Below are 22,116 nucleotides of genomic sequence, written 5' to 3'. Positions count from 1 at the left end.
ATCACCGAAAACGCGTTGGAGAACGGGTTAAAACTAATGGGCTTTTTTGTTTTCCTGCAGCTGGTTCCACGGGCGAATAAAGCGCGAAGAGGCGGAATCGTTGCTGAAACCGCGAGAGGACGGTCTGTTTCTGGTGCGCGAATCGACCAATTTCCCGGGCGATTACACGCTGTGTGTGTGCTTCAACGAAAAAGTCGAGCACTACCGCATCAAATACGTCGACAACAAGCTCACGATCGATGACGACGAGTACTTTGATCATCTCGGTCAGCTGGTGGAGGTAAGAATGCACTCTGCCCCCGGGCGGTAGAAACAACGATTACACTCAAAATATCCTTTTCTATCTTTTCCACCCAAAAAACCCTAGCACTACACGCTCGATTCCGACGGACTGTGCACGAAGCTCATAAACGCCCTGCCGAAGGAGGAGTTCTGCGTGAAGGACTTCCAGGACAACGGCTGGGAGATCAAGATGGAGGATCTGCAGCTGAAGGAGAACATCGGCAAAGGCGAGTTCGGGGACGTGATGCTCGGCATACTGAAGGGCGAAAAGGTGGCGGTGAAGGTGCTCAAGGATGCAGGCCGAGCGTCAAACAAGTTCCTCGCCGAGGCTGGTGTGATGACGTAGGTTTTAGATTCGCGAACTACGTGAAAATAGTGCGCAACATGCTTACTGATGTCGAATGTTTTATTCATCCTGCATTAGGACGCTGGAGCACGAAAATCTCGTCAAGTTCATCGGGCTAGTGTTTCACGACAAGTACATCTACCTGGTGACGGAGTACATGAGTAAGGGCTCGCTTGTCGATTATCTGCGATCGCGCGGACGACAGCACATCACCCGGAAGGATCAGATCAACTTTGCCTAGTGAGTGTCCTTGCTGGAACAGCCGGAAGGGCATGTCGGTTATTAATGGTTTGACTGTGTTTTCGATCAATAGCGACACCTGCTGCGGCATGGAGTACCTTGAGACCAAAAAAGTGATCCATCGTGATCTGGCCGCCCGGAACGTGCTCATCTCGGAGGACTGCGTGGCGAAGGTGTCCGATTTTGGGCTGGCACGGGACGAGCGTTACACCGGCGACAGTAGTAAGCTGCCGATCAAGTGGACGGCCCCGGAAGCGCTGAAGGAAGGCGTAAGTTTTGTTTGTCTAAACGGGTGGACTTTCCAGCGAGCGGTTAAATAACACGTTCACTTTAATTCGCTGTAGAAATTCTCCAACAAAACGGACATGTGGAGCTTTGGTATTCTGCTGTGGGAGATCTACTCTTTTGGGCGCGTACCCTACCCGCGAATCGTAAGCATCTTTCGTACTCTATTGTTTGTTGGTTTGCTCGGACTAACTCCTGACTGTTTCTTGTGTTTTTTTTCCTTCCTTGTTATGTGTGTGTGCGCAGCCCCTAGCCGATGTAGTGAAGCACGTGGGCAGCGGATACAAAATGGAGGCACCCGAGGGTTGCCCACCGGAAATCTACGAAATGATGCGCCAGGCGTGGGATCTGGTACCGGATAAGCGGCCAACGTTTGCAGAGCTGAAACGACGGCTGTACAACTGTAAACGGGAAACGGCCAATACATACGTGACGTAAAATACGCGTAACATGGGGAAACTCTCGGAGCAGGCGAGATCGACGCAGGAAAGAGAAATTAATCGCGACAAACCAGCATCCTAAACCCTCTGTCGAGCCTCCCATATGCGGACAAAACATCCGGTATAATCGAAGGGACGGGACACGTGGACGGATTTCTACTGTACGGACGAAACGATCCATTGGAGAACCAAAAATTTCCTCATTTTCCGTACGAAAAACAAGAAGAAAATGACAACGGCAAATACGATGCGCTTTATCATTTGTAGATTTTTAAAGCTTCATCCCGCCCGTCTTAATTTTTTGTCCGGTGTATGTTGCATCTAGTGGCATTGGAACACCCTTATCAGAGGGTAATTGAGCGAGATTGCAATGCGTTTCTAACGTTTTGAACCCGCAAACGACATAACGCCTGAATGTGAAAGCAATCACATGCTTTATATCAAGTAAATCGTATCGGCTGCATGGATACTCACGATTTGTGATGTTAATTTTTTATTTCCCATCGGCAGTACGATATGAAAATGGTTCGAATGCAAAGGGCGGACAGAGACAACATATAACCGTTAATGTATGGTGTCAAAAAATATCCAAATGGGCAAGCATAGAACGAACGGCAAACAATAATTATCGATATGATATTCATATTTGTAATTTATTTTCATCAATATTTGTATATGGCAGCAAGTATTATTCCTGCAAATGTGTGTAACGATGACTATTTAGTTCGGCCCGGTGAAAATGCACTAATTGTGCCCTGTGCGATATCATCGAGGCGTTGTGTGCAAAAGAAAGTCGAAGACAGTACAGTTATCAAAATTATTCCGATCGCGCAAATCCCCCAACATCTGTTGTAACAAAAAGAAACAGTGTACGATGCGGTGTTGATGTGTTAGTTTTAGTCAGGAATGCCGCGAGATTCATGATGATAAGAATAACTTAATTTTAAAACAAACAAATCATGATAATAATAATAATTCATTATTATTAAAACGATGTAAAATGAATCAAACAGAAAGATGGTGCGGGAAAAAAAGAACAGGACATAGGAAAACAAAGGTAATGCTTTACTCCTCATAAATTCCTAACGTAATGCTGATAGTATTTAAACCAGAGAAGGGTATCCCGAAAGCAAAATCAATCCACTAAACTAGGAAAACAATCGGTTCGTGTAAAAATCCATGGTTGGTTAAATTATTAATCGTTTTGTTTTATATTTTTATGCTATTACGTTACAAATTTATTCCATTACGTATGACTGAGAATCGCGAAAGGCGAAAACGGCAAAAGGGATTACGTTTGTATAAGTCAGTGTTTTGTTTTTAAAGAGTGAAACGTGGCTTGTTTTGGTTACTTATGTACCGGTACGCGTAGTCTAGTTTTAAAGTGAGTGGTGTGTACTTTAATTCATCGCAATGCCCGTTCAGAATGGGAGAAAGATAGCTCCTTTACTGGGCGTTCGTACATCGTTCAAATCATTTGGTTAACTATTTTATTAATCCAATCTGCGCTTACAATTCAAGCTACCAATAATACTAGGTTAGACAAATGCTCAAAGTAGCGCGCAAAACGGACGTCGTCGCCGTGGTACGGGAATGTTTTTAGTCACCAGCCAGGACGCTAGCGATAGAAGCGAAGAAGACCTGCTAATAACGGTCTCATGCAGCATTTTATTTATAATTGTAAAGGGCTCTATAGCTGATAGTGAATCGGCACGTTCTCTGTTCCTTTAATATGAATCTTTCCCTCCCAAGCACGTGTTGATGGTGTGTGCGTATAGTTGCCGGTATTTTTTTAATCATTGTATATAGGTTCGATAAGTTTGGAAAAAAACATATATATATTAATGACATCAAATGTGTAGCAGAGAATCAGGGCATTCACACCTGTATCGCGGGATGTGATGTACCAACGTGAGAAGATAATCCAAGAAGAAAATGATGAACATTAAAGCTAGTGATTGTTCGCCAAGAACAAGCTCTGCTGGAGCAGAAAGATATACCCGTTCGGCGATGGTGGCATGAGTCTTAAGAAACGAAAAAATATCCTCCTAATAGCCTTGTTACCATTCCATGTGAACACGAAGGGTCGTTGTGAGAACACGTGCAGCGACGATAGCGCATCAGAGCTAAACAAACACATGCAGCAGCATTGGGTGAAAAAAAAATGAAACAATTACTTGCATCACCTTACTACTTTGGACGCTTCAAAATGCGACAAAAATATTCAAAATTCCTACTTAAACTCCCGACTACGCTCTATAGCACTCCGAGTTTTGCTGATAGTCAAGTTAGCTGAAGAAATCAACCTGCTCGTGAAAGAGAAAACGCCAAAATATCACTAATCCGTACTTGAGAAAGCCTATGTCATGGGTACGAAGGAGCTTGATTTCAGGATAGAATTTTATCCATTGAATAGAGTAACCAGTATGATATAATTACGAACTAGTGAAGCGAAACCCAACAATTCACAGTAATAGCCATGAACTCAAGTCCATAGCGCCATGTGCATACATTGCGGTAGAAGAGTCATACACGAAATAGTACACGAAACGAATATCAAATGAGAATCATCAAATAAGTCGTAGCATAACGAATCAACCACACAACATAGTGTCGAATACAAACTCTTATACAACCGATAGTTCAAATTTCAACATAAACATGCAATGTGTAGAACGCATCCTGATATAATGTTTGAAGGAAGAATGAAAATCATTGAAATACAGCATGCGCCATTTAGCAGCAGGTCAACGAATTACAAGCAAAATGCAGCGGAAAGCAACGCGCAACATTCATTATCAGGCACAACAACGCAAACAAACGAGCTAATGATTTAATTATGCTCCTCCCGTCACTATTTTTAGCTCCACTTTCATTAGCTCAGTAGGCGACTGAATGCAGGAAATATGCAACCATAATTACCTTATTACAGAGGAAAGATGCGAACGAATGCTCCCGGAGAGAGGTTTATGGCTCGGAAAACGATGAAAATCATAATAAAGCGCAAGATTGAGTGGATGATATTAGTGTGTTCATGATAGTATAGCGACGGGGTGTGAACTAGTGAAGAGCGACACAATCAATGGTTGAAATGCAGCAGCGCTGTTTTGAAGCGAAGCCAACACATCTTAATCAGTGCCGAATATGGTACACGGATGAAAGGAACAAGTGGATTAATGTTAGCAAGGAGCGGCATGAAGAGCGAACTATAAAATTACATTCTATGCAATGGGAAGAATTGGGAAAAGGCAAGATAACACGAAGATGCAGAAATAAAACCAACAATACACTGGAATTTATTCAAGTAAATATAATAAAACAGTAAAAATCCTTATTATTGAAAAGTGTCCGTTAGCCTACGTGTGTGTGTGTGTGCTTCATGCAAGGAATGAATGAGAGTATGTATGATACATTTATTATAATGCATTTATTCTAGACACTTCACAATGCAAGTGCTTTTACATGTTGGAAAACCTTAGGGAGTACTTTGCACATTAGGGAGTACTTTTCAACTATAACGGCCTGGTTAAGGATGTAACCAGGCTGTTATCGATAAGTATTTATATTATGTTGTTGAAAAGTACTCTTTCTGAAAATTACATTCCTGTACGATCGGTAACCACGGCATAACAATTTTAATTCGGGATGATTTTAGCATTTTTCGATTATTTTTAATTTAGTTTGAAGCTTCAATTTTAGCTGTAGTAATTTTGATCATTTTCCATTAATAACTTAATCGCATCTCCAAATTTACTTGATGAGTAAAAGATTATTTTAAACAAACCAAAAAAATTGTATTCTTGCTTACAGCTCGTAATATTTATTGCATGCTGCAATCAAGATGCATGCAAGGCTTGCCGCTGTAAGATATTTTTTTATTTACTTTCGAGGCTATCAATAATATCTATCAATAGGCTATCAATGAAATAAGTATTTGTGGGTTATTTTTTTGTTTTGTTTTTATAGTTTATTGTTTTAGTGGTCAATTATTTTATGGAAAAATGAAAAACACATTTAAAATTTGTTAAATATTTGAAGTTTTTTGAAGAATTTGACAGCATATTTGTCAGAAGGGACAAGTGACAGTAAACGAAACACACCTCGTGCACGGAACGCGAAGCGAGTGAGTTTGTCGTAAATAACCGGCAAGTTAGGAGTACGTCTTCTGTAATTGATATTATAGATCCGTAAATCTATACAACTGGCAAAATGATTCGCAATGCTCGCTTTCTACGTTGGGCCATCGGCAAGCGGTTCACCACCGTTAATCCCTCTCCGGTCAGTGCATCGTCTCAATGGAACGCCGGCAATGTTACCCAACCGGGCAACGGTATTGCAACATGTGCGCTTAAGTCGTTATCGGTAATGCAGGGCGCCGGTGTTCAACAGAACGGCGTCTTCTCCGTCTCGAGTCGACAGATTCACACCAAAGGTAAGATTAGGGTTCAAACTACAGCTTCCGCTTAAGCGAATTAAGGCTGAAGTGTTGTGGAACGCCGTCTTATGTAATCAATAGTCCAAAACTAGCTGATGCAACTATGGTTTTAGGCGAGCGGGAATTGGTGGAGTTCTTGGCAGAAGAAATCGTAGCTGAGAAGAAGGCTAGCCCAAGTCCCAGCCTACCGTCGTCGTTGAGTGGATTCTCAATCTCGTGCAACAAAGCCGATGTGGAGCTGACGAAGTCGTCCGAACGTGAAAAGTAAGTGCCATGCGGCTTATTAGCTAACCGATAGAGGATGACCGTTTGATTTATGCTGCCCTTTTTTACTTCCACATTAGAGTCACAATCTCGTTCAACGTAAACCACACGGTAGATATGGACGGAGAAGAGGCGGAATCAACCGAGAACAAACCGGAATTTTCCGCTATGAAAAGCCGTCCTCAGTTTGAGGTCGACATCGTGCGAGGAGGAACTACTCTTTCGTTTACCTGCTCTTATCTTCCTGGCGAGGCTCAAGAGGGTGAATACAGTAAGTATTCGACTAATTTAAAGTTCAAGAAGGTTGTAAGACGAAACTTCAACACAATTATCAACTTTTTCTCTTAAAGATGATGTTTTCGGTATTGACGAAGTGACCATTTACCAAGGCGAATGGAACGATAAAGTGTATGCGGTAGCAGGCGATGTGCTCGATGGGGTCAGTATATTTATTTAAAATTATTTCAATTATGGTTTTGGTAACGTAATTAACTAACAATGTTCGCTTCCTTCAGTATTTGTATGATCTGTTGATGAACTTCCTCGAGGAGAAGGGCGTGAGCAATGAGTTTGCAGAGAAAATGTCAGAATTTGCCAGTGCCTACGAACACGCCAAATATGTTGAGTTGCTCGAAGCCATCTCGAAGTTCACGGTTGAGAAGAAATAGTTTCACCTGCGACCAACCATCGCTGTATCATCTTGTTTGTCATATTGATAAGTTGCACTATTCCTATGATTCCGTATTTTGTCGGAATTTTTTTTTCCTTTCTTTGAGCCCCTTCCATATAATGACCTTTCACTGCATTTGTTAAAGTAAAGAGGAAAACAACTCAGTGTCATAGTTATATAGTATTTCATCGTAAAATAAAAATGTAAAAAATGTCCGTCTGTTTTGAAGTTAACAAAAAAATCACATCACACAATATCAACCGTGAGTAAGAATTGATTTAAGTTTATTTCCAACAAAACACACCGCTTATAGTTAACCGTCATTATTATACTAAAGGCGAGAGAACACGTAGAGGGCTAGGATATCCTTCCCACCATACTAATCAAACCAAAGGAATGATGGTGACCACACTAAACTATAAGCACCATCTTCGGTGGCGTTAATGGTAAAATCGAACGACTAACATTGAACTTTTTCTTGCTTATTGGACTAGCAGTCTACACGATGCGAATAATAAGCTTTGGCAGTGATAGCGTAACGTTTTCAGCTCCCCTTTGGTGGAGGTTTCTTTTCTTCCTCACTTGTTCCGAGGTGATCATTTTCGATTTCCTTAAACTCGATATGGTGTTGCTTCATGGCATCCTGTAGAAGTTAAAAAAAAGTGTCATCAGAATGTGCGCCCGGTAACATTTCGTGAGCCTCCGTTTATCGACGTATAGCCGATCTCTTCCAACTGATAGCAAATATCACACCTTTACGCACTGTTGATAAACTTTGAACAGCGGAGCACACAGCGAATCGTCCATATCGCCCTTCAGGAATCGATCCGAGAACCAGTTGTTGAAACAAGCGTCGTAGTCCTTTTTTAGCTGTGTACAATTTTCGCCAATACTGTTCATCTTCCTCCTGTTTTGGGCCGTGTGTTTCGCAACTCTGAATAAGTGTTGCTAGTGCAACCGCTTCGAAGAGTTATCGGCCTCTGTCCCTATGCCTGATACCGTGCAAAGTACTTACCTCATGGGTTGAGTGGGGTTGTAAGCCTATGAAGAAAGGGCTCACATGTGTTGTATTGCTATCTCGTTCTCCCACTAGGGTATGATATGGTGCGCGCTGTTTCGTGCTTAGCAAAATGTCAACCCAGCTACGCAGTTTATACGTAAGGATTGGGCGGTTCAATCTATAAACTGATCATCCTTAGATCTTGTTGTTGATATTATTTCTGTTTGTCTGGAATAACTAGTGTGAGCAAGTAACTTCGGTGACGTTGAAACTTTTGCGCATAGTTCTCTTTCGATACTAAAGATAATGAGCACGGTTGCTTTTGGCGTGACTAGGTTGATACCATCGTAGTGTGTCTTCCACACTTCCTATATATCACGTGGTGCCTTGCTACGGAACGCGAGTAGTTGTTGTAATCTGTTGTTTGGCTGTCAGAAATGAAATTTGCATGAAAACATAAAAATATAGTTTAGTTTTCTACACAAAAATGCTTTAAAATTCACTTTCCCAACCCCATGCAACAACACAAAACAAAATCGCGCGAACGCTGGCGAAGCATTCTCACATCTCACTCATTTCTCACTCCCTGTTTTTAAATTTCTTCTCGCTGCTCACAGCATTTTTATTCTCACTCGTCGGAGTTATCTCGGGAGGCGTAACGGAACCAACCATACAACTATGACTCCGTGTGGCAACAATACAATGAGCACTGCTGGATGTATCCGGTAAGTTTAACTTAAGTTTTATTTTCTATTTAAGACTGTTTCGCGTTGACCGTCATTGTGATATATAGAGTGTAGAGAAGTGTAGCTGTTAAATTAAAAATGCGTGGTGCGCTCAAACGGCATGATGGAAGTGAAATATTAGTGAAAAAGCAGTGAAAACAATATAGTTCGGTGAATATGTACAGTGAAATCCATTCGACAGTTCTAGCAGTTCCAACTAGCTTCCGTTTGGCGTGTTGCAGGATAAGAAAAAAACAAAGGTTAGTTTCATTTTGCTCATTTTCATTTCTCAACTGGCTCTATCGACCCAAACCTACTGTGCTAGACACTTTTAGGGTACTTTTTTACATTTTACTAAACAACAAACCGCAACAGCACGCTCGATGGGATAGAAAACCGCCTCTCGGCGGTCCGTTCAATCAATCCACGCAAAATTACGATCACTGTTGCGATCGCCACCACCAAGCTGGTAGCTCTGTTCGCTTCCAATAACGGCCATTTGGTGGACTTCCTTCGTCGGTGCTCTACCGCTGGTCATCTTCACCGACACGGTTGCATCCCGCTCGTATCCAGCGTTTTCCGCCCCATTCGCTGGTGTACCACGGCTCAAGAAACCCTTCACACGACGCCGTGACCCACTCGCTTTCCCCGTGGCCGATTGCTCACGATTGCCAAACTTATCCATCGCTTGTCGCCACTGGTGCAACTTTTGACTGGCAGCTTCAATCTCATCCACGCACCGCTCATGGCCAGGATTTCGACCGATCGGTGGCGCATCGATCACATCATCCAGATCCAGCTGAATCGGGGCTAGCGCCGAAAGAGCCCGCGAGATGCCAATCTGCGTGTGGCGGATCCGGTGCTCCATCAAATCCGCCCCCAGCAGCTCCTCGTTCGGGTCCATCCGGATCGGGACGACCTTGTTGATGAGCCACAGCAGCAGGAAGGTCGAACAAACGCCCCAACAAGCGAGACAAAGCGCGGACAGGGACTGCACGCCAACCATGTACCAGCCTCCGCCTTTAAACAACCCCGACCGTCCACCCGTCGTGTCCATCCGCAGGGGGTTGTCCGCAAAAAAGCCCACCGCCAGTACGCCTGCGAATCGAGCAATGGTTGGGCGAACAAAAAGCACGATGTTTTTAGGAATTCACACAATACTCACCCCAAATGCCTGCGATTCCGTGGACGGAACTCGCCCCAACCGGATCATCCACACCCATCCGGTCGAATAGGGGCATTCCGAAGCAGCAGAGCGCTGAACCGATCGCACCGATCAGGATTGCTTCCCACGCGTGGTAGAGATAACAACCGGCTGTAACCGACACCAGGGAGGCCAGGATGCCGTTGATCAGATCCACCACGTCCATGCGGCCGTCATTGTTGACCATCGAGTAGCTTTGGGAACGAAACACGGTTCATTCCGCGGATGCCTTTTGGACGCACACCTTAACTCCTGCACACTTACATGATGCTGAAGCTACCACCACCGAACGAACCCATCATCGTCATAACGGCGGCACGAGCTGCGTACGCCCATTTGGCCCCACTAACGCCGTACGTGCTGCCGGAATTAAACGCCAACCAGCCCCACCAAAGGACGAACAGGCCCATGCAAGCGTTAACCGGGTTACCGAGTGGCAGCGGATCCGTGCCCTTTGCATAACGACCTAACCGTGGCCCAAGGATAGCGGCTGATGCGAATGCAGATGCGCCACCGATCAGATGAACTGGTCCACTACCAGCGATGTCCACAACGCCTAGGTTCTTAAGGAAACCGTGCTCACCCCACACCCAACCGGCCGGTATGCAGTACACGATCGTGTTGAAGAAGGAAAAAATGCAGTATGCCTTAAAGTTGCACCTGGCGCGCGAGAGAGAAAGAGAGAAAAAGGAGGCAAATTGCGGTGGCAATAGGAGGTTAAGGGATGGGCCAAATACTAACAACTGGCTCAAGTTTTAGTCACGTTTTGGTTCGGGGCTAAAGTTTTAACTTATCAATATATTACGCATATTATTATATATCTTTACCACTTTACATATATCCTCAACATATCATATATGACATACCGTATAAATTTCAAACATTTCGTATATATATAAAACCATATCATATGTATCTAAAACTTATCATATCACTAGCATATCATCTTGTCTTTGTTTGTTTGTTGTGTTTCATAACCTACATGTAATGAAGATCAACTCATGCAGTATTATATCCTCTACAAATAAGGAGTTTTAAGTCCGATTTACTCCATTTTTTTAGCTGCTTCGAACAGCATAAAAGACCTGTTATAAATGTCATTTTTTAAAACGTTTTCGTCGCTGAGCTTAGATCCAGGGACTAGATTAAAATTGCAATGGTCATCTCTCGTATAGTTCCAGAAGTAGGCGCCCATATACGCCTAAACGGCCTACTTCTCCTACGGTCGTATCCTTCGTGGGAAATGTTTTCGATTTCAATTAGCCGTACCTCATGCGGCTGCTTGTTTCGTGCGAGAAGCTTCGTTATTAACGCCACCACGAATGCCTTACGGATTTGCCGTTTTCACCACGAATTAAAGCACACCCAAGTCCTGCCATGTGGTGCAATAAGTTAGCTGGCAGGCTGGCCGCAATTTAGTGACCCCATACAAGGATAACGAGAGCCCCGTGTTTTGGAGCACACACATACACACACACAACCCGTAAATCCGTGGTTGTTTTCCGCCGTGGTGGGTCATTTAAAATTGATACCCTGCTCGGGGTGAGATAGTTGCATGATTTACCGCGGTCCCCACGCGATTAGGTTAGACCTTTGACCGTGAATTTTGTTGTCCTGATTGTGTTTCCCCGGCGCCAGGAACCGGCCGTGGGCAGGAATCGGTGTGCTCTAGTTTAACGAATTCAAATTACACAAGACGTCGGTCCTATTTTCGTTAATGGAGATGTCCTTTATTTTGTAATTTATGTATGAGCAAATCGCACAGAAAGGCGGCGTCTTCTCGACCTGATAAGGACGCGTTGGAAAGGACGTAAAGGACATGTAAAAAAAAGCGCTCTTGTCTTACCTTTCCGCCATAGCACCACTAACGATCGTCGTCGCGGTCGTCGAGAAGGACAGCTGGAACAGAAACGCGGCAAAGATCGGTCCAAACAGCGGATCACTAACACCGGGATCGATCAGAAAGTCCCCGAGCGCAACGAACGGGTTGTTGAGTTCGCCCCGCCCGAATGCCATCGCGTACCCAAACAGCCAGTACGTGAACCCGCCCAGCACAATATCGATGATGTTCTTCATCATAATGTTGACCTCGTTCTTGACGGACACACAGCCGGACTCGAGCATCCCGAAGCCGGTCTGCATCGTGAAGATGATGAACGACGACGTCAGCACCCAGTTCGTGTCCTCGACGTTTAGATCGTACAGACCCGGGATGACGTAGCTGTTGTTGCGTGCGAGCGACTGAAACGCACCCGGGTTGGGTGTTGGTGTGGCCATTTCCGCTGTGTTTGTGGCGTTGGCCATAGTGGCGCTCGCACGCGCGCCTGTTTTTAAAATTTTCCGTTTTCCGTCACACTGCAAAAAGGGTTTTTAACGCATCACTACATCACGTACACTTTACGTACGCTATCGTCCTCTCACGAAAAAGGACCGCGTTTGAAGAGCCTTTTTTTTTCGCTGCCTATGCTCCTGGGCGTGTAAATCCGAACACCGCTCGCTGGTTACTGATTCCGGTGGTGGTGGCTCGGTAGCTGCTTAGCTAGCCCGTGCGGTGTCGCAAAATTCGAAAACAATTTCCTTCCCGATCCGTCGGACGTTTTTTTACGGTTTAGGTGTATTTTTCCTTGCTTTCTCGCAGTGGAGAATTCATTAAAAAATTAGATGTCATTAAGCCATTAGACCCGTGGTCATGCAAAGCATTCCGAAGCCCGTCCAGCGGGTTTGCGTGCCGTGCCATGCAAACAAACGTCGACGTGCTGGGATGACAGTACCGGGGCCTCCAAAAGAGGGCCCCTTCAACGAGGTGCTGAAACCGGGAAGGGTCGCGCCCAATCACACCATTCACGTGTCGCATTGCGGGAGGTGGCCGACGAGCGCCAATGAATCGCGAACGTGTAGCGTGTAGGCTCACGCTGCCACCCGTTTGTCTATCGCCGGTTGTCGATCAAAACACCCGGAGATCAAAGCACCGTGACCGAGACCCTTGCGGTTGTGTCCTCGGATACACGTCCCCCGTCGGATGGCTTCATTCGTGACCGGGAAGGTTGCTGTTGAATGGGAATGGAAATTGTGTTGGTTGTTAGTGCGTGTTGTTGCTTTTTCGCCGCATCTCTCAATCAACCCCAAATTGGGGGTCTCCAACTTCGACGGGCATATCTGCTTCGTGGCGTTACAGCATCCTGTACGGGTGGATGGATGCGTTCGTACGCTTTGCGTTAGGAATTTGACATAATTTCGTTCCGGTCCGTGATTGATTTGAGTGTTTCTTGGTTTGGGGAATTGGGTGAAAATTTTGCACGCGACACACTTCCGGTGCGAAATTAAAGTTGAAACCGGAGTGGATGTACATGTGCGTGGTTTAATAAGCCATTCGACAAGGTAACCGTTAGCCGTGTGGGTTCAGATTAAGATACTCCATTGGAAACATAATTGCGGAAGATTTGAGAACTACCTGTTGATAATCACTCGTTTTTTCTATCATGATTTAAATAGTTTCGAATGTAACTCTGTTCATTCGATGGGGCGAAATTATGTTAATGTATAAAACAAATCATATTAGGTTCAATGAATCGTTTGTTTCGCGTTGAATAAATAAAGCTTTATTTTAACAACTGTTGATCAGTAGGAAATGGAAGGATATGCCAATGGATACCACCGGTTTATTTATTTGAATATAAAAAGATATTCACTTGTGTATACAAAACATTTCAAAGAAACTAGTGAACATTTTACAGTAATAGAACTGATATCTACGGTAAATTAAAGAGTAATGTAACATTTCGGACTCTTACATAGTTCAAACGGTTAAACACGTTATGAACATGTGAAAATCAGGTCCTACACTATATATTGATACGTAACGTAACGTTACGGTAACGTAACGTCTAACGACGTAAAATGAAATGTAATTTTTCTTGTAATGTACTGCATCTACTATGGTGATGGAAATTAACAAGGATAGATTGCTCAACGCCAAAAAATTCCAATCGTAGTAACATACAATTGGAATCGTTGGGGTTTATTCGACAACGGACATTGGAAGGAAACGGAATCTAAAGTCTTCGTACAAATTAAAAAAAAAAAACAATTCATTTCAAATTACCATTAATTTAGAACAGCAACGAAACGAAATGTTTGTCGAACCAATGCAATGTAAGTAAGTGAAATTCTGCGCACATCTGGCGTTAAAAAAAAGGTTTGCCGACACCTGCTATGCAGCCCCCTTGTATTGAAACGTAACAAGTCTTTCACGTGGTTGTCCCTTATTTTGCCATCTTCATAGACCACATCATCATGCATCGTCTGCTGTTCATGTGCCGGCGCAAATCCGTGCTAGTGGTGAACCGTGCCGGACACTTGCCACATTGGTACGGTTTTTCACCGTTATGAAACCGAATATGTCGCTTTACGTTGGACACGTGGGTGAAGCCCTTGCCACATTGAGGGCAAATGTGCGGTTTATCACCACGGTGCAAACGCTCGTGCACTACCATCGAACTCTGTTGATGGAACCGCTTCGGACAGACACTGCACTTGAACCGTTTCGGCGTGACGTGCGTATAAAAGTGCCGATTTAAGGCTGATCGATGCTGAAACAACCGGTTACAGTCACCGTAGGAACACTGGAATGGTTTCGGATCGTTGAGGTGAGTCTCCTCGTGGGACGCTTTCGTTCCGGGTTCGTCAAACTCGCGGTAACAATACCTGCACATGAGTGCGTTTATCTTGCCCGTCAGCACTCGCCGGTACTTGACGGCGTTCGTGTTTTCTCGACGCACTTTTTTGTGCTCTATCTGCTGATGTTGTTTTAGCGCCCCGGATGGTAGCGCCATATTTTCGAAAGATTTGTTTTCGTGCTCATCGTCCGTCTTTTTGATCGTACTGTCGGAAAGCACTGATTCGGGTTGTATCCCGATGTCATCCAGCGATAGTTCCAGTTCCATCTTTACCACTTCCAGCGAGGATGTTCTCGCTCGTATTTGATCCGCTTCACATTTGCTGTCGTTTTGCGATGAACCGCAATCTTCCTGCTGCTGTTCGGTCACCTCGTTATTATCTTCCTGTTGCGGTGGTTCGGATTTGATGCTAAAATCGGTCCTGCCGGGTTCATTTCTGGGCTGCACTTGCTGGCACTCTTCGCTCGATGCATGGCTACTGTTTCCTAGACGAGATGGCACTGCAGTCTCTGTGAGAACTGAAATCGAGTCGTCGTTCACCGCCGGCTCCTGTGGTGCGTGTGGCGGTAGTCTCTTTGTCAGTCCTAACCCTAATCGGTTCAGATTGTTGTGGATGCATTTTTCTTTAAAACGATGCGCGACACGTAGCTCGTCGTAGCAGGCAATGCAGAGCTGATCTTTCGATTTTACCTACAATTGTGAGAATTCATTCGTTGTTGGTCATTTTTTTTGTTACGAAAGATGTTTACTTATTTTTACGCCTTACGATAATTCCAGTAACATAGCTCCAGAGGCGGTCAACACCGCGGGGATGTTGATAAATCGCAATCATACCGCGTTCCTCTGTATGGCACGCGACACAACGACTTCGGCTCATGATAGAGTTTATGATGACCTATCCGATGCATTAATTAGATTTCATTTTGCTGTGAAAGTAGCACTTGTTTGAAGTTGATTGCAAAATTGCGTCTATTTTGCCACAAAAAATGTAAACAAAACGTTGTTGTGGCAGTCTTGTTTTGTGTGCGGACCGATGAAAAAAATGCGTAATTCCAAGTAGCTGTGCCCAGTGAAAAATAATTCTGTTTGAAAAGTAAAATGCCACAGAACTAAAGAAATCAGCAATTACTAATGCAGTTTATTTGCATATTTCTTGTTTTTTTTCACAATGAATAGCTGGATATTTCAGAAAATTCATCTCCTGCCATCAACTGAACAACTGCATCCGTATTAGTGGCCATGTTTTTAACAAGGGGTTCTGTGAAGTAGTGGACATGTTTTACTAGCTTCTGTTCTCTTTTTTGATAATATGATAGGTCCTGCGTGTCTGTTTGTTTATCATAGTGAAAGCAGAATCGTTTCCCTTGCATAAATTCCGAAGCTTGTACAGGTTGTAGGCTTGCAGTTGTATTACTTCTGGCTTGCAGTTCTAGCAACAGCTGAGCAATCACTTGCTGATGGTTTATTGCCGGTTGGTTTGGCTGATTGTACATTGATGATTGCTCCCAATCCATTTCGTCATTTGCTTTAGTGGGCTGCAGAATGTGGGACAAGAACCAATTCCTTCGATCAATGATGATTCGCTGGTCTTGATACGTGACAACGAACGTATCATTTCCAATTTGTAGAGGAACTAGGGAACAAAATGAGAAATCATATACATAACTGTGAGATGTTCGAAGAATTTCGCTTACTTACATTGCATTGGTTCGCCAAAAATTTCGGAACATTGCTGTTCCGAATGAATTGGAATCTTTTGTTGATTCATATTCATTTTTATGGGAATTCTGAATTTCAAAATACTTTAAATGAATTTGATTTTCAATTTTTAATGTTAATTTTAAATAAATTGTTTCACTAAGAATTTAGATTCCGTTTGCTTCCTATATTCGTTGTCGAATGAAGCGCAACGATTACAATGGTATGTTACTACGATTGGAATATTTTGACGTTGAGCAATCTATTCTTGTTAATTTCCATCAGCATACTAGATGCAATACATTACAGGGTAAAGTACATTTCATTTTACGTCGTTAGTGTACTTTAACAACGTGTCGTCTCAGTCCACACGTATCGGTAAATCGTGCCGGGCAGGATGAGCATTCATACGGTCGTTCACCAGTATGTATCCTCCGATGGATGGTCAATTTGCCGGAAGAAAAGAAACTCTTTCCGCAGTCATCACAAGCAAATGGTCTTTCGTTCGTATGTGAACGCATGTGCACAGAGCGAGAGTAGTGTGTTCGGTACGCTTTATCACATATGCTGCAAGGGTATGGTCGTTCCCCGTTGTGGAAGCGAATATGGTTCTTAAGATTACCTGCTTCTGCAAACCCTTTTCCACACTTGGGACAAATGTAAGGTTTTTCTCCGTTGTGAGTGCGCTCGTGTGCATTTCTATTCCCAAGTGTATGAAAGCGCATGGAACAGTATCGGCAGGCGTATCGTTTTACTGACGCGTGAATTCGAACATGTGCGCGCAAACCAACCCGATCTTTGAACGAACCGTTACAGCCAGCATGAATGCATTTAAATGGTTTGGGTTCCGCTTGGTGCGTGTCAGAGTGTTCTATTTTGTCTGTCAGCTGGTCAAACTCTTGGAAGCAGTATTCGCACATCAAGCTGTGCACTTTCGGTAAACGGGGAGAAATTCGAGTACTGTTTTCATCTTCCCTTTTCTGCTCAACATTCTGATTATTAGGTACATCTAATAAAGCATTGTCTTTCGCAGTATCCGTATCGTCTCGAAAACCAGCTTCATGTAAACTGGCTCCGTCTTCCTTTTCCATCGGTACCACGTGCATTAGTGTATATTCCTCCACCTGTTCTTGTTGCTCCGGCTCTTCGTTGCTGGGAGGTTCATCATAGTGGTGTTGCTCGTTGTCAATATACAATATTATGTTGGAATTTTTAACAGCCTTTTTAAAACACTCATCCTTTCGTTTTGTGTTGGAAGTGGTTATATCAGTTTCACAGTTCTCATACGTATTTATCTCTTGCCTCACTGTTTGGTGAACTTCATCGTCTTTACATGTTTCAGGGCATGTGGTGGAAACGCCTGAGGTACAAGTTACCCGTTGTTCCAGCGAGCTAGAGACTGGATTTTTAGACGATTCTATTGATAAACGAAGTACATTGTTTTGTATGCATCTCTGCTTGAAACGGTGCGCAGATTTCATCTCATCATAACATGGAACGCAAAGATGATCTTTAGGCCTAACCTGTAATGCAAATCAATTCATTTAATGTTCGCATTCAAAAGGTCTTGTCTCGAAAACATTTGCCAAGCTCACCTGAATACCCGTCACGGATTGGAACATTTCATCGAGCTCATTGGGATGGTGATAGATGGCAATCATGCCATTGTTTTTAGTATTACATGATACACAAGTTTGCATTATGACACTGGTAATTCAAGTACCTTAGTGCTATTATACTTTAAACAACAGGCAAAATAAACATCCCGATTCGTCTATCGTGGTCTAAATAACACAATAATATAAACAAATTCCTGTCACTTTCAGCCCTATGAAAACGTTAAAGCACTATAAATATTTTGCACCAATGCGGTGGTGTATGGAGCTGTCATGCTCCTCGTGATTCGGTTTAAAGTGATGTCAAAATAAAAACAATGTGCGCGTAGCAAATAGTTCCGGCACTCAGCGTGATAAAACAGTTGTTAAATAAAGTAATTGCATTTTGTGTGTAAAGTAAGTGCATTCGGGGAACGAATTTACTCCGAGGTGATTAAGTGATCATAATCATGAATCGTATAAAGAAGAAAGCCACCGAAAAGATGGCATTAGTGAACAAAAAAAAGAAAAAACCGATGCCCGTTGAAACGGAATACGATTCTTACGATTCCATGGTAGAGAATGGCACCGACGAGGACGATGAAGACGATTCTATTGCCAACGATAGCCAGGATAGTGGCCTCGAAAGTGGTGCCTTCGTACACGCCACAAAACCATTGAAAAAAATGTCCAAAGCAGCAAAGCGCAAAATGGTCGCCCACGATGACGATGAGGCACACCGGAAGCGTGTGAAAGCCGTCAAGGAGCTGTACAAACCGCCAACTGTGGAAGAGCTAAACCGTTTAAAGGAAACTGAAAATTACTATCACTCGAATCTCTTTCGCATGCAAACAGAGGAAATGCTAAAAGAGGTGCGCGTGCCAACCAAGCTGGGTCGTTTCGTGCAAGTATGGATCGAAGAGTTCAAAGAGGTGCTGCAAACCGTTGAGGATGGTACTAGCGATCGATGGCTGTTGGACCTGAACTACGATGGTGTGGAATTTCCATTAAGCCTAGACAAACTGGAAAACGTGCAGGAATTGATAGGCAACGAGCGATTTCGATTCGTTCAGCAGCGCCATGTGCGTACGATCGGCGGCAGTGATGGAATGCTTCGCACCTCGTTTGGCAAACCACTGATTGTGGATCTTTTGTTGGTTATCCCAGAGAAATGCTTCCACAAAGAAGACTATCTGAATCTGCGCTATCATTGCAAGCGGGCGCATTATCTCTGCACGATTGCACAACGTCTTTTGCAGTCGGGTGGAGAAAACCTAGTGTCGGGCATTCGTTTCGAGGCACTGAAGGGCGATCAGCTGAAACCGGTCCTTGTAATGCAGCCAGCTGATGCACGATTTAGGAAAAAGGTGCACTTTCAGCTGCATGCCATTATCGATGGAAGCAAGTTTCCTAAGAAGCGGTTCCTTCCGCATCGGAATAACGTACGGCCAGCCCTAATCGGACGGGCTCAGACGGATTGCACAGAAGAGGATTATGAAAATTTTCCAACGCCCCACTACAACAGCTCTATACTGTACGATGTGCGTTTGGCGAAAAACGCAGAACTGCTTGAAGGTATCATCCAGTCGGACAGTATCCGTGAAGCAATCATTCTGCTGAAAGTGTGGGCACGTCAGCGTCATTTCGATCGTGGCCGGTATGGATTTGACGGTGGCCTGATCACGTTCTACATCGCCTATCTGCTGCAGAGCAAGCGAATCTATCCTAACATGAGCAGCTATCAGGTTATTCGACTCTTCTGGAACCAGCTAGCCGGTAGCAGTTGGGATACGGAGGGCATATCGTTCGACGAAAGCAGCAAGGATACGCTCCTATCGTTTTTCCGCTATTACGAGGTGGTCTTTCTGGATCCACTTGGGACGTTGAACATCACGGCCAATCTACCGGTGGATCTGTACCGGCGTGTACGCCAAGAAAGCGCTCTAGCGATCCGGTTGTTGGACAATCGCAAGATCAATTCTTTCCTCGCACTCTTCCTGGCTAGCTATTCGGCGTTCAGTCAGTATGATCACATCGTCATCATTAACGATGCTCGACTCATCCATGCCACGATCGATTCCTTTGCGGAGGACGCCGACCGTTTGAATTATTGTGGTGATCGGCAAGCCCTCTTTACCCGCATGGTCGAACGGTTGTTGCGCAAGGGACTAGGCACACGCGCTTCTTACCTCGTTCCTTTGGCTACGGCTCAACCTGACGAGTGCACTCTGACCGCTGAACCCCGATTTGCCCTCGGCATTTCTCTTAACAGAACGGACGCGTTTAATTTAGTCGACAAGGGCCCGGAAGCGATCGACGCAGCAGCTAGTGAGGCGTTCCGGGCTTTCTGGCATGGCAAGGCAGAGCTGCGTCGCTTTAAAGATGGTTCGATCACCGAGTCATGCGTGTGGGGTGAAATGGAAAACCCAATCGGACAGAAGCGACTGATCGTGCGCTCGATCGTGTTGTTTCTGCTGAACGCGCATTTAGATATTAAAGCGAAAAAGGTCAGCTATTTGGCGGCCCAGTTCGAGGCAGCAATAAAACCATGGCCTGTGCAGGAGCTAGATGCAATGCACGAGACGATCGAGGAACGATCGCTTGCCGTCATCCGTACATTCGATACACTTGGGCGTATGATGCGCGACCTTGACCAGCTTCCGTTGACGATCAATGCCATTCTCGGTACGGATGCTGTCTTCCGGTATGCCGATCCTGATCCTCCGCGACCGACCGCCAGTGGACTGCTGGTGAATGGGCAGCTGGTGTTTTTGAGTGGTAAACCAATTCTCGCGACGATTCAACTGGCAACCAGCGGTAAATGGCCCACAGAGCTGGAAGCAATCCGCCGTTTAAAGGCTGCGTTCTATCTTCGCATCGCCAGTTGCATGGAAAACGTGCGTAATGGAACCAGCAAACCGGTAGCACATGCTTACAATGATTATCTTGATGTGCTGTATGGTAAGTGACAATGTCTGTTGGTAAAGTAACGTCTTCCAGCGCTAATTGTTTTCATTCTTAACCTTTGACGCAGAAAAATACCTTTTCCGCTTCGTCATCATTCACCAGCGGGAAATTAGTATCCTGCGCGAGTACCTCTCGGAGAACAAAGTAACACGGTTGCAGCAGGACACGGATGAAAGTGTCGCGCTCGAGATGCAGGCAACGATACTACCGAAACTTACCAGTATCTTGCACGGATTGCACCAGCAACACTTCTCCTTCGGGTCAGTAGCGTCCATCGCCAAACGATGGCTGTACGCACAGTTAATCGACCCTTACCTGTGGCCAGACGAGTGCACAGAGCTGCTACTAGCGGCACTGTACCTGAACCAACCTCTGCAACCTCCGGTACAACCACAGACCGGGTTCCTGCGTTGGCTGCAGTACGTCGCTTCCACCGATTGGAGCAAGGAGCTGATCGTAGTGAACTTTAACGACGAACTGACCAGTGACACGATCGATCAGCTGGAGAAACAGTTCTACGATCACCGGCAGTCGTTCCCACCGCTCACGATCGTCACACCATGTGACGCAGGAAAGTACGGACTGTTCGGGCGCAGGGCACCCACGGTCGAGATACTGAATCGGGTCACCCTGTTGGCGCAAGCGGCGATTGGCATTATCGAATCGAACCTACCGACGCTCCGTAACAGGGTTCAGGTACGAAAAAAGAAATCCAACAATACTATGTGCTGTGACTGGAATTTCTAATCCCACTATGCCTTTTTTGCCGCTTGGCCATTTTTCAGGACTTCTTCCAACCGTGTCTCGAAGGATACAACGTTATAATCCACCTGGACAGCACGATCGTGCTACCGATCGGTGTACGCGCTTCAAGCGAGATTGGCGTCCGGAAGCAACCGAGTCTGTTCATGAATCCTCCCGAAAAGGAACCGGCGGCCGGTTTCGATGTGGTGCGGTTTTACTTGCATGAGCTACGCGAAGCCTATGGCCAGTTCGCCATCTTTTTCTACGATCCGTGCGGTGGAGACAAGATTGGTGTGCTATGGCGCCCGCAGGCACTGGAAGAGAAACCTTTTACGGTATAGCACTAATCAGACATCGGATCCGGTTGCGAATGTCTTAACACTTCACCCTCTTTCTTTCTTTCATTCATTCTTTACAGACAACAAACGTAAATGGAAGATTGCTGGGTGAAAACGGCACGCTGCAACTGAACATAGACGCATTATTGCGAGATTTCGAAATCCTTGGCCAGGGATTGGTGAAGCGCGTCGAAAGAAGGTAGTAAC

At 44.8% G+C, this 22,116-nt stretch overlaps 8 protein-coding genes across 8 annotated transcripts in view; 3 read left to right on the top strand and 5 right to left on the bottom strand.

Annotated features, from left to right (window-relative positions):
- The window catches only part of LOC128721147 (AT-rich interactive domain-containing protein 1B), a 55,310-nt gene extending 53,719 nt beyond the window's left edge, over positions 1 to 1,591 (top strand). Inside the window, exons 4-9 of the mRNA XM_053814870.1 lie at positions 61 to 280; positions 368 to 624; positions 707 to 868; positions 942 to 1,137; positions 1,213 to 1,299; positions 1,400 to 1,591. Coding sequence (XP_053670845.1) covers positions 61 to 280; positions 368 to 624; positions 707 to 868; positions 942 to 1,137; positions 1,213 to 1,299; positions 1,400 to 1,591 — 1,114 coding nt within the window. The remainder of the gene's footprint in view (positions 1 to 60; positions 281 to 367; positions 625 to 706; positions 869 to 941; positions 1,138 to 1,212; positions 1,300 to 1,399) is intronic.
- A 4,147-nt stretch (positions 1,592 to 5,738) lies between these two features.
- On the top strand, positions 5,739 to 7,197 carry LOC128730843 (complement component 1 Q subcomponent-binding protein, mitochondrial). The gene is made up of 5 exons (XM_053823925.1): positions 5,739 to 6,025; positions 6,142 to 6,292; positions 6,373 to 6,563; positions 6,643 to 6,731; positions 6,808 to 7,197. The coding sequence occupies exons 1-5, from the start codon at positions 5,803 to 5,805 to the stop codon at positions 6,958 to 6,960; spliced, it is 807 nt and encodes a 268-aa protein (XP_053679900.1). The 5' UTR covers positions 5,739 to 5,802; the 3' UTR covers positions 6,961 to 7,197.
- Positions 7,198 to 7,288: 91 nt separating this feature from the next.
- LOC128720166 (TP53-regulated inhibitor of apoptosis 1-like) lies at positions 7,289 to 7,908 on the bottom strand. The gene is made up of 2 exons (XM_053813820.1): positions 7,716 to 7,908; positions 7,289 to 7,605 (listed from the first exon to the last, which is right to left on the bottom strand). Exons 1-2 carry the CDS (start codon positions 7,860 to 7,862, stop codon positions 7,507 to 7,509), a joined length of 246 nt encoding a protein of 81 aa, XP_053669795.1. The 5' UTR covers positions 7,863 to 7,908; the 3' UTR covers positions 7,289 to 7,506.
- Positions 7,909 to 9,102: 1,194 nt separating this feature from the next.
- On the bottom strand, positions 9,103 to 12,195 carry LOC128723066 (putative ammonium transporter 2). The gene is made up of 4 exons (XM_053816776.1): positions 11,738 to 12,195; positions 10,156 to 10,551; positions 9,853 to 10,085; positions 9,103 to 9,785 (listed from the first exon to the last, which is right to left on the bottom strand). The coding sequence occupies exons 1-4, from the start codon at positions 12,193 to 12,195 to the stop codon at positions 9,103 to 9,105; spliced, it is 1,770 nt and encodes a 589-aa protein (XP_053672751.1).
- Positions 12,196 to 13,472: 1,277 nt separating this feature from the next.
- On the bottom strand, positions 13,473 to 15,715 carry LOC128723056 (zinc finger and SCAN domain-containing protein 21-like). Its single transcript, XM_053816764.1, has 4 exons — positions 15,697 to 15,715; positions 15,567 to 15,649; positions 15,334 to 15,462; positions 13,473 to 15,257 (listed from the first exon to the last, which is right to left on the bottom strand). Exons 1-4 carry the CDS (start codon positions 15,713 to 15,715, stop codon positions 14,154 to 14,156), a joined length of 1,335 nt encoding a protein of 444 aa, XP_053672739.1. The 3' UTR covers positions 13,473 to 14,153.
- A 5-nt stretch (positions 15,716 to 15,720) lies between these two features.
- Positions 15,721 to 16,335, bottom strand: LOC128722220 (uncharacterized). Its single transcript, XM_053816075.1, has 2 exons — positions 16,266 to 16,335; positions 15,721 to 16,200 (listed from the first exon to the last, which is right to left on the bottom strand). The coding sequence occupies exons 1-2, from the start codon at positions 16,333 to 16,335 to the stop codon at positions 15,731 to 15,733; spliced, it is 540 nt and encodes a 179-aa protein (XP_053672050.1). The 3' UTR covers positions 15,721 to 15,730.
- A 265-nt stretch (positions 16,336 to 16,600) lies between these two features.
- LOC128723045 (zinc finger protein 771-like) lies at positions 16,601 to 18,029 on the bottom strand. The gene is made up of 3 exons (XM_053816753.1): positions 18,019 to 18,029; positions 17,861 to 17,972; positions 16,601 to 17,788 (listed from the first exon to the last, which is right to left on the bottom strand). The coding sequence occupies exons 1-3, from the start codon at positions 18,027 to 18,029 to the stop codon at positions 16,601 to 16,603; spliced, it is 1,311 nt and encodes a 436-aa protein (XP_053672728.1).
- Positions 18,030 to 18,330: 301 nt separating this feature from the next.
- LOC128720619 (nucleolar protein 6) lies at positions 18,331 to 22,112 on the top strand. The gene is made up of 4 exons (XM_053814298.1): positions 18,331 to 20,821; positions 20,895 to 21,523; positions 21,613 to 21,906; positions 21,990 to 22,112. Exons 1-4 carry the CDS (start codon positions 18,331 to 18,333, stop codon positions 22,110 to 22,112), a joined length of 3,537 nt encoding a protein of 1,178 aa, XP_053670273.1.
- Positions 22,113 to 22,116: the final 4 nt, after the last annotated feature.

This window comes from Anopheles nili, chromosome 2 (genome assembly GCF_943737925.1).
Source record: "Anopheles nili chromosome 2, idAnoNiliSN_F5_01, whole genome shotgun sequence".
Classification (NCBI taxonomy): Eukaryota; Metazoa; Arthropoda; class Insecta; order Diptera; family Culicidae; genus Anopheles; species Anopheles nili.
The sequence above is the reverse complement of the archived record's forward strand: the minus strand, read 5'-3'. Positions and strand labels throughout refer to the sequence as shown.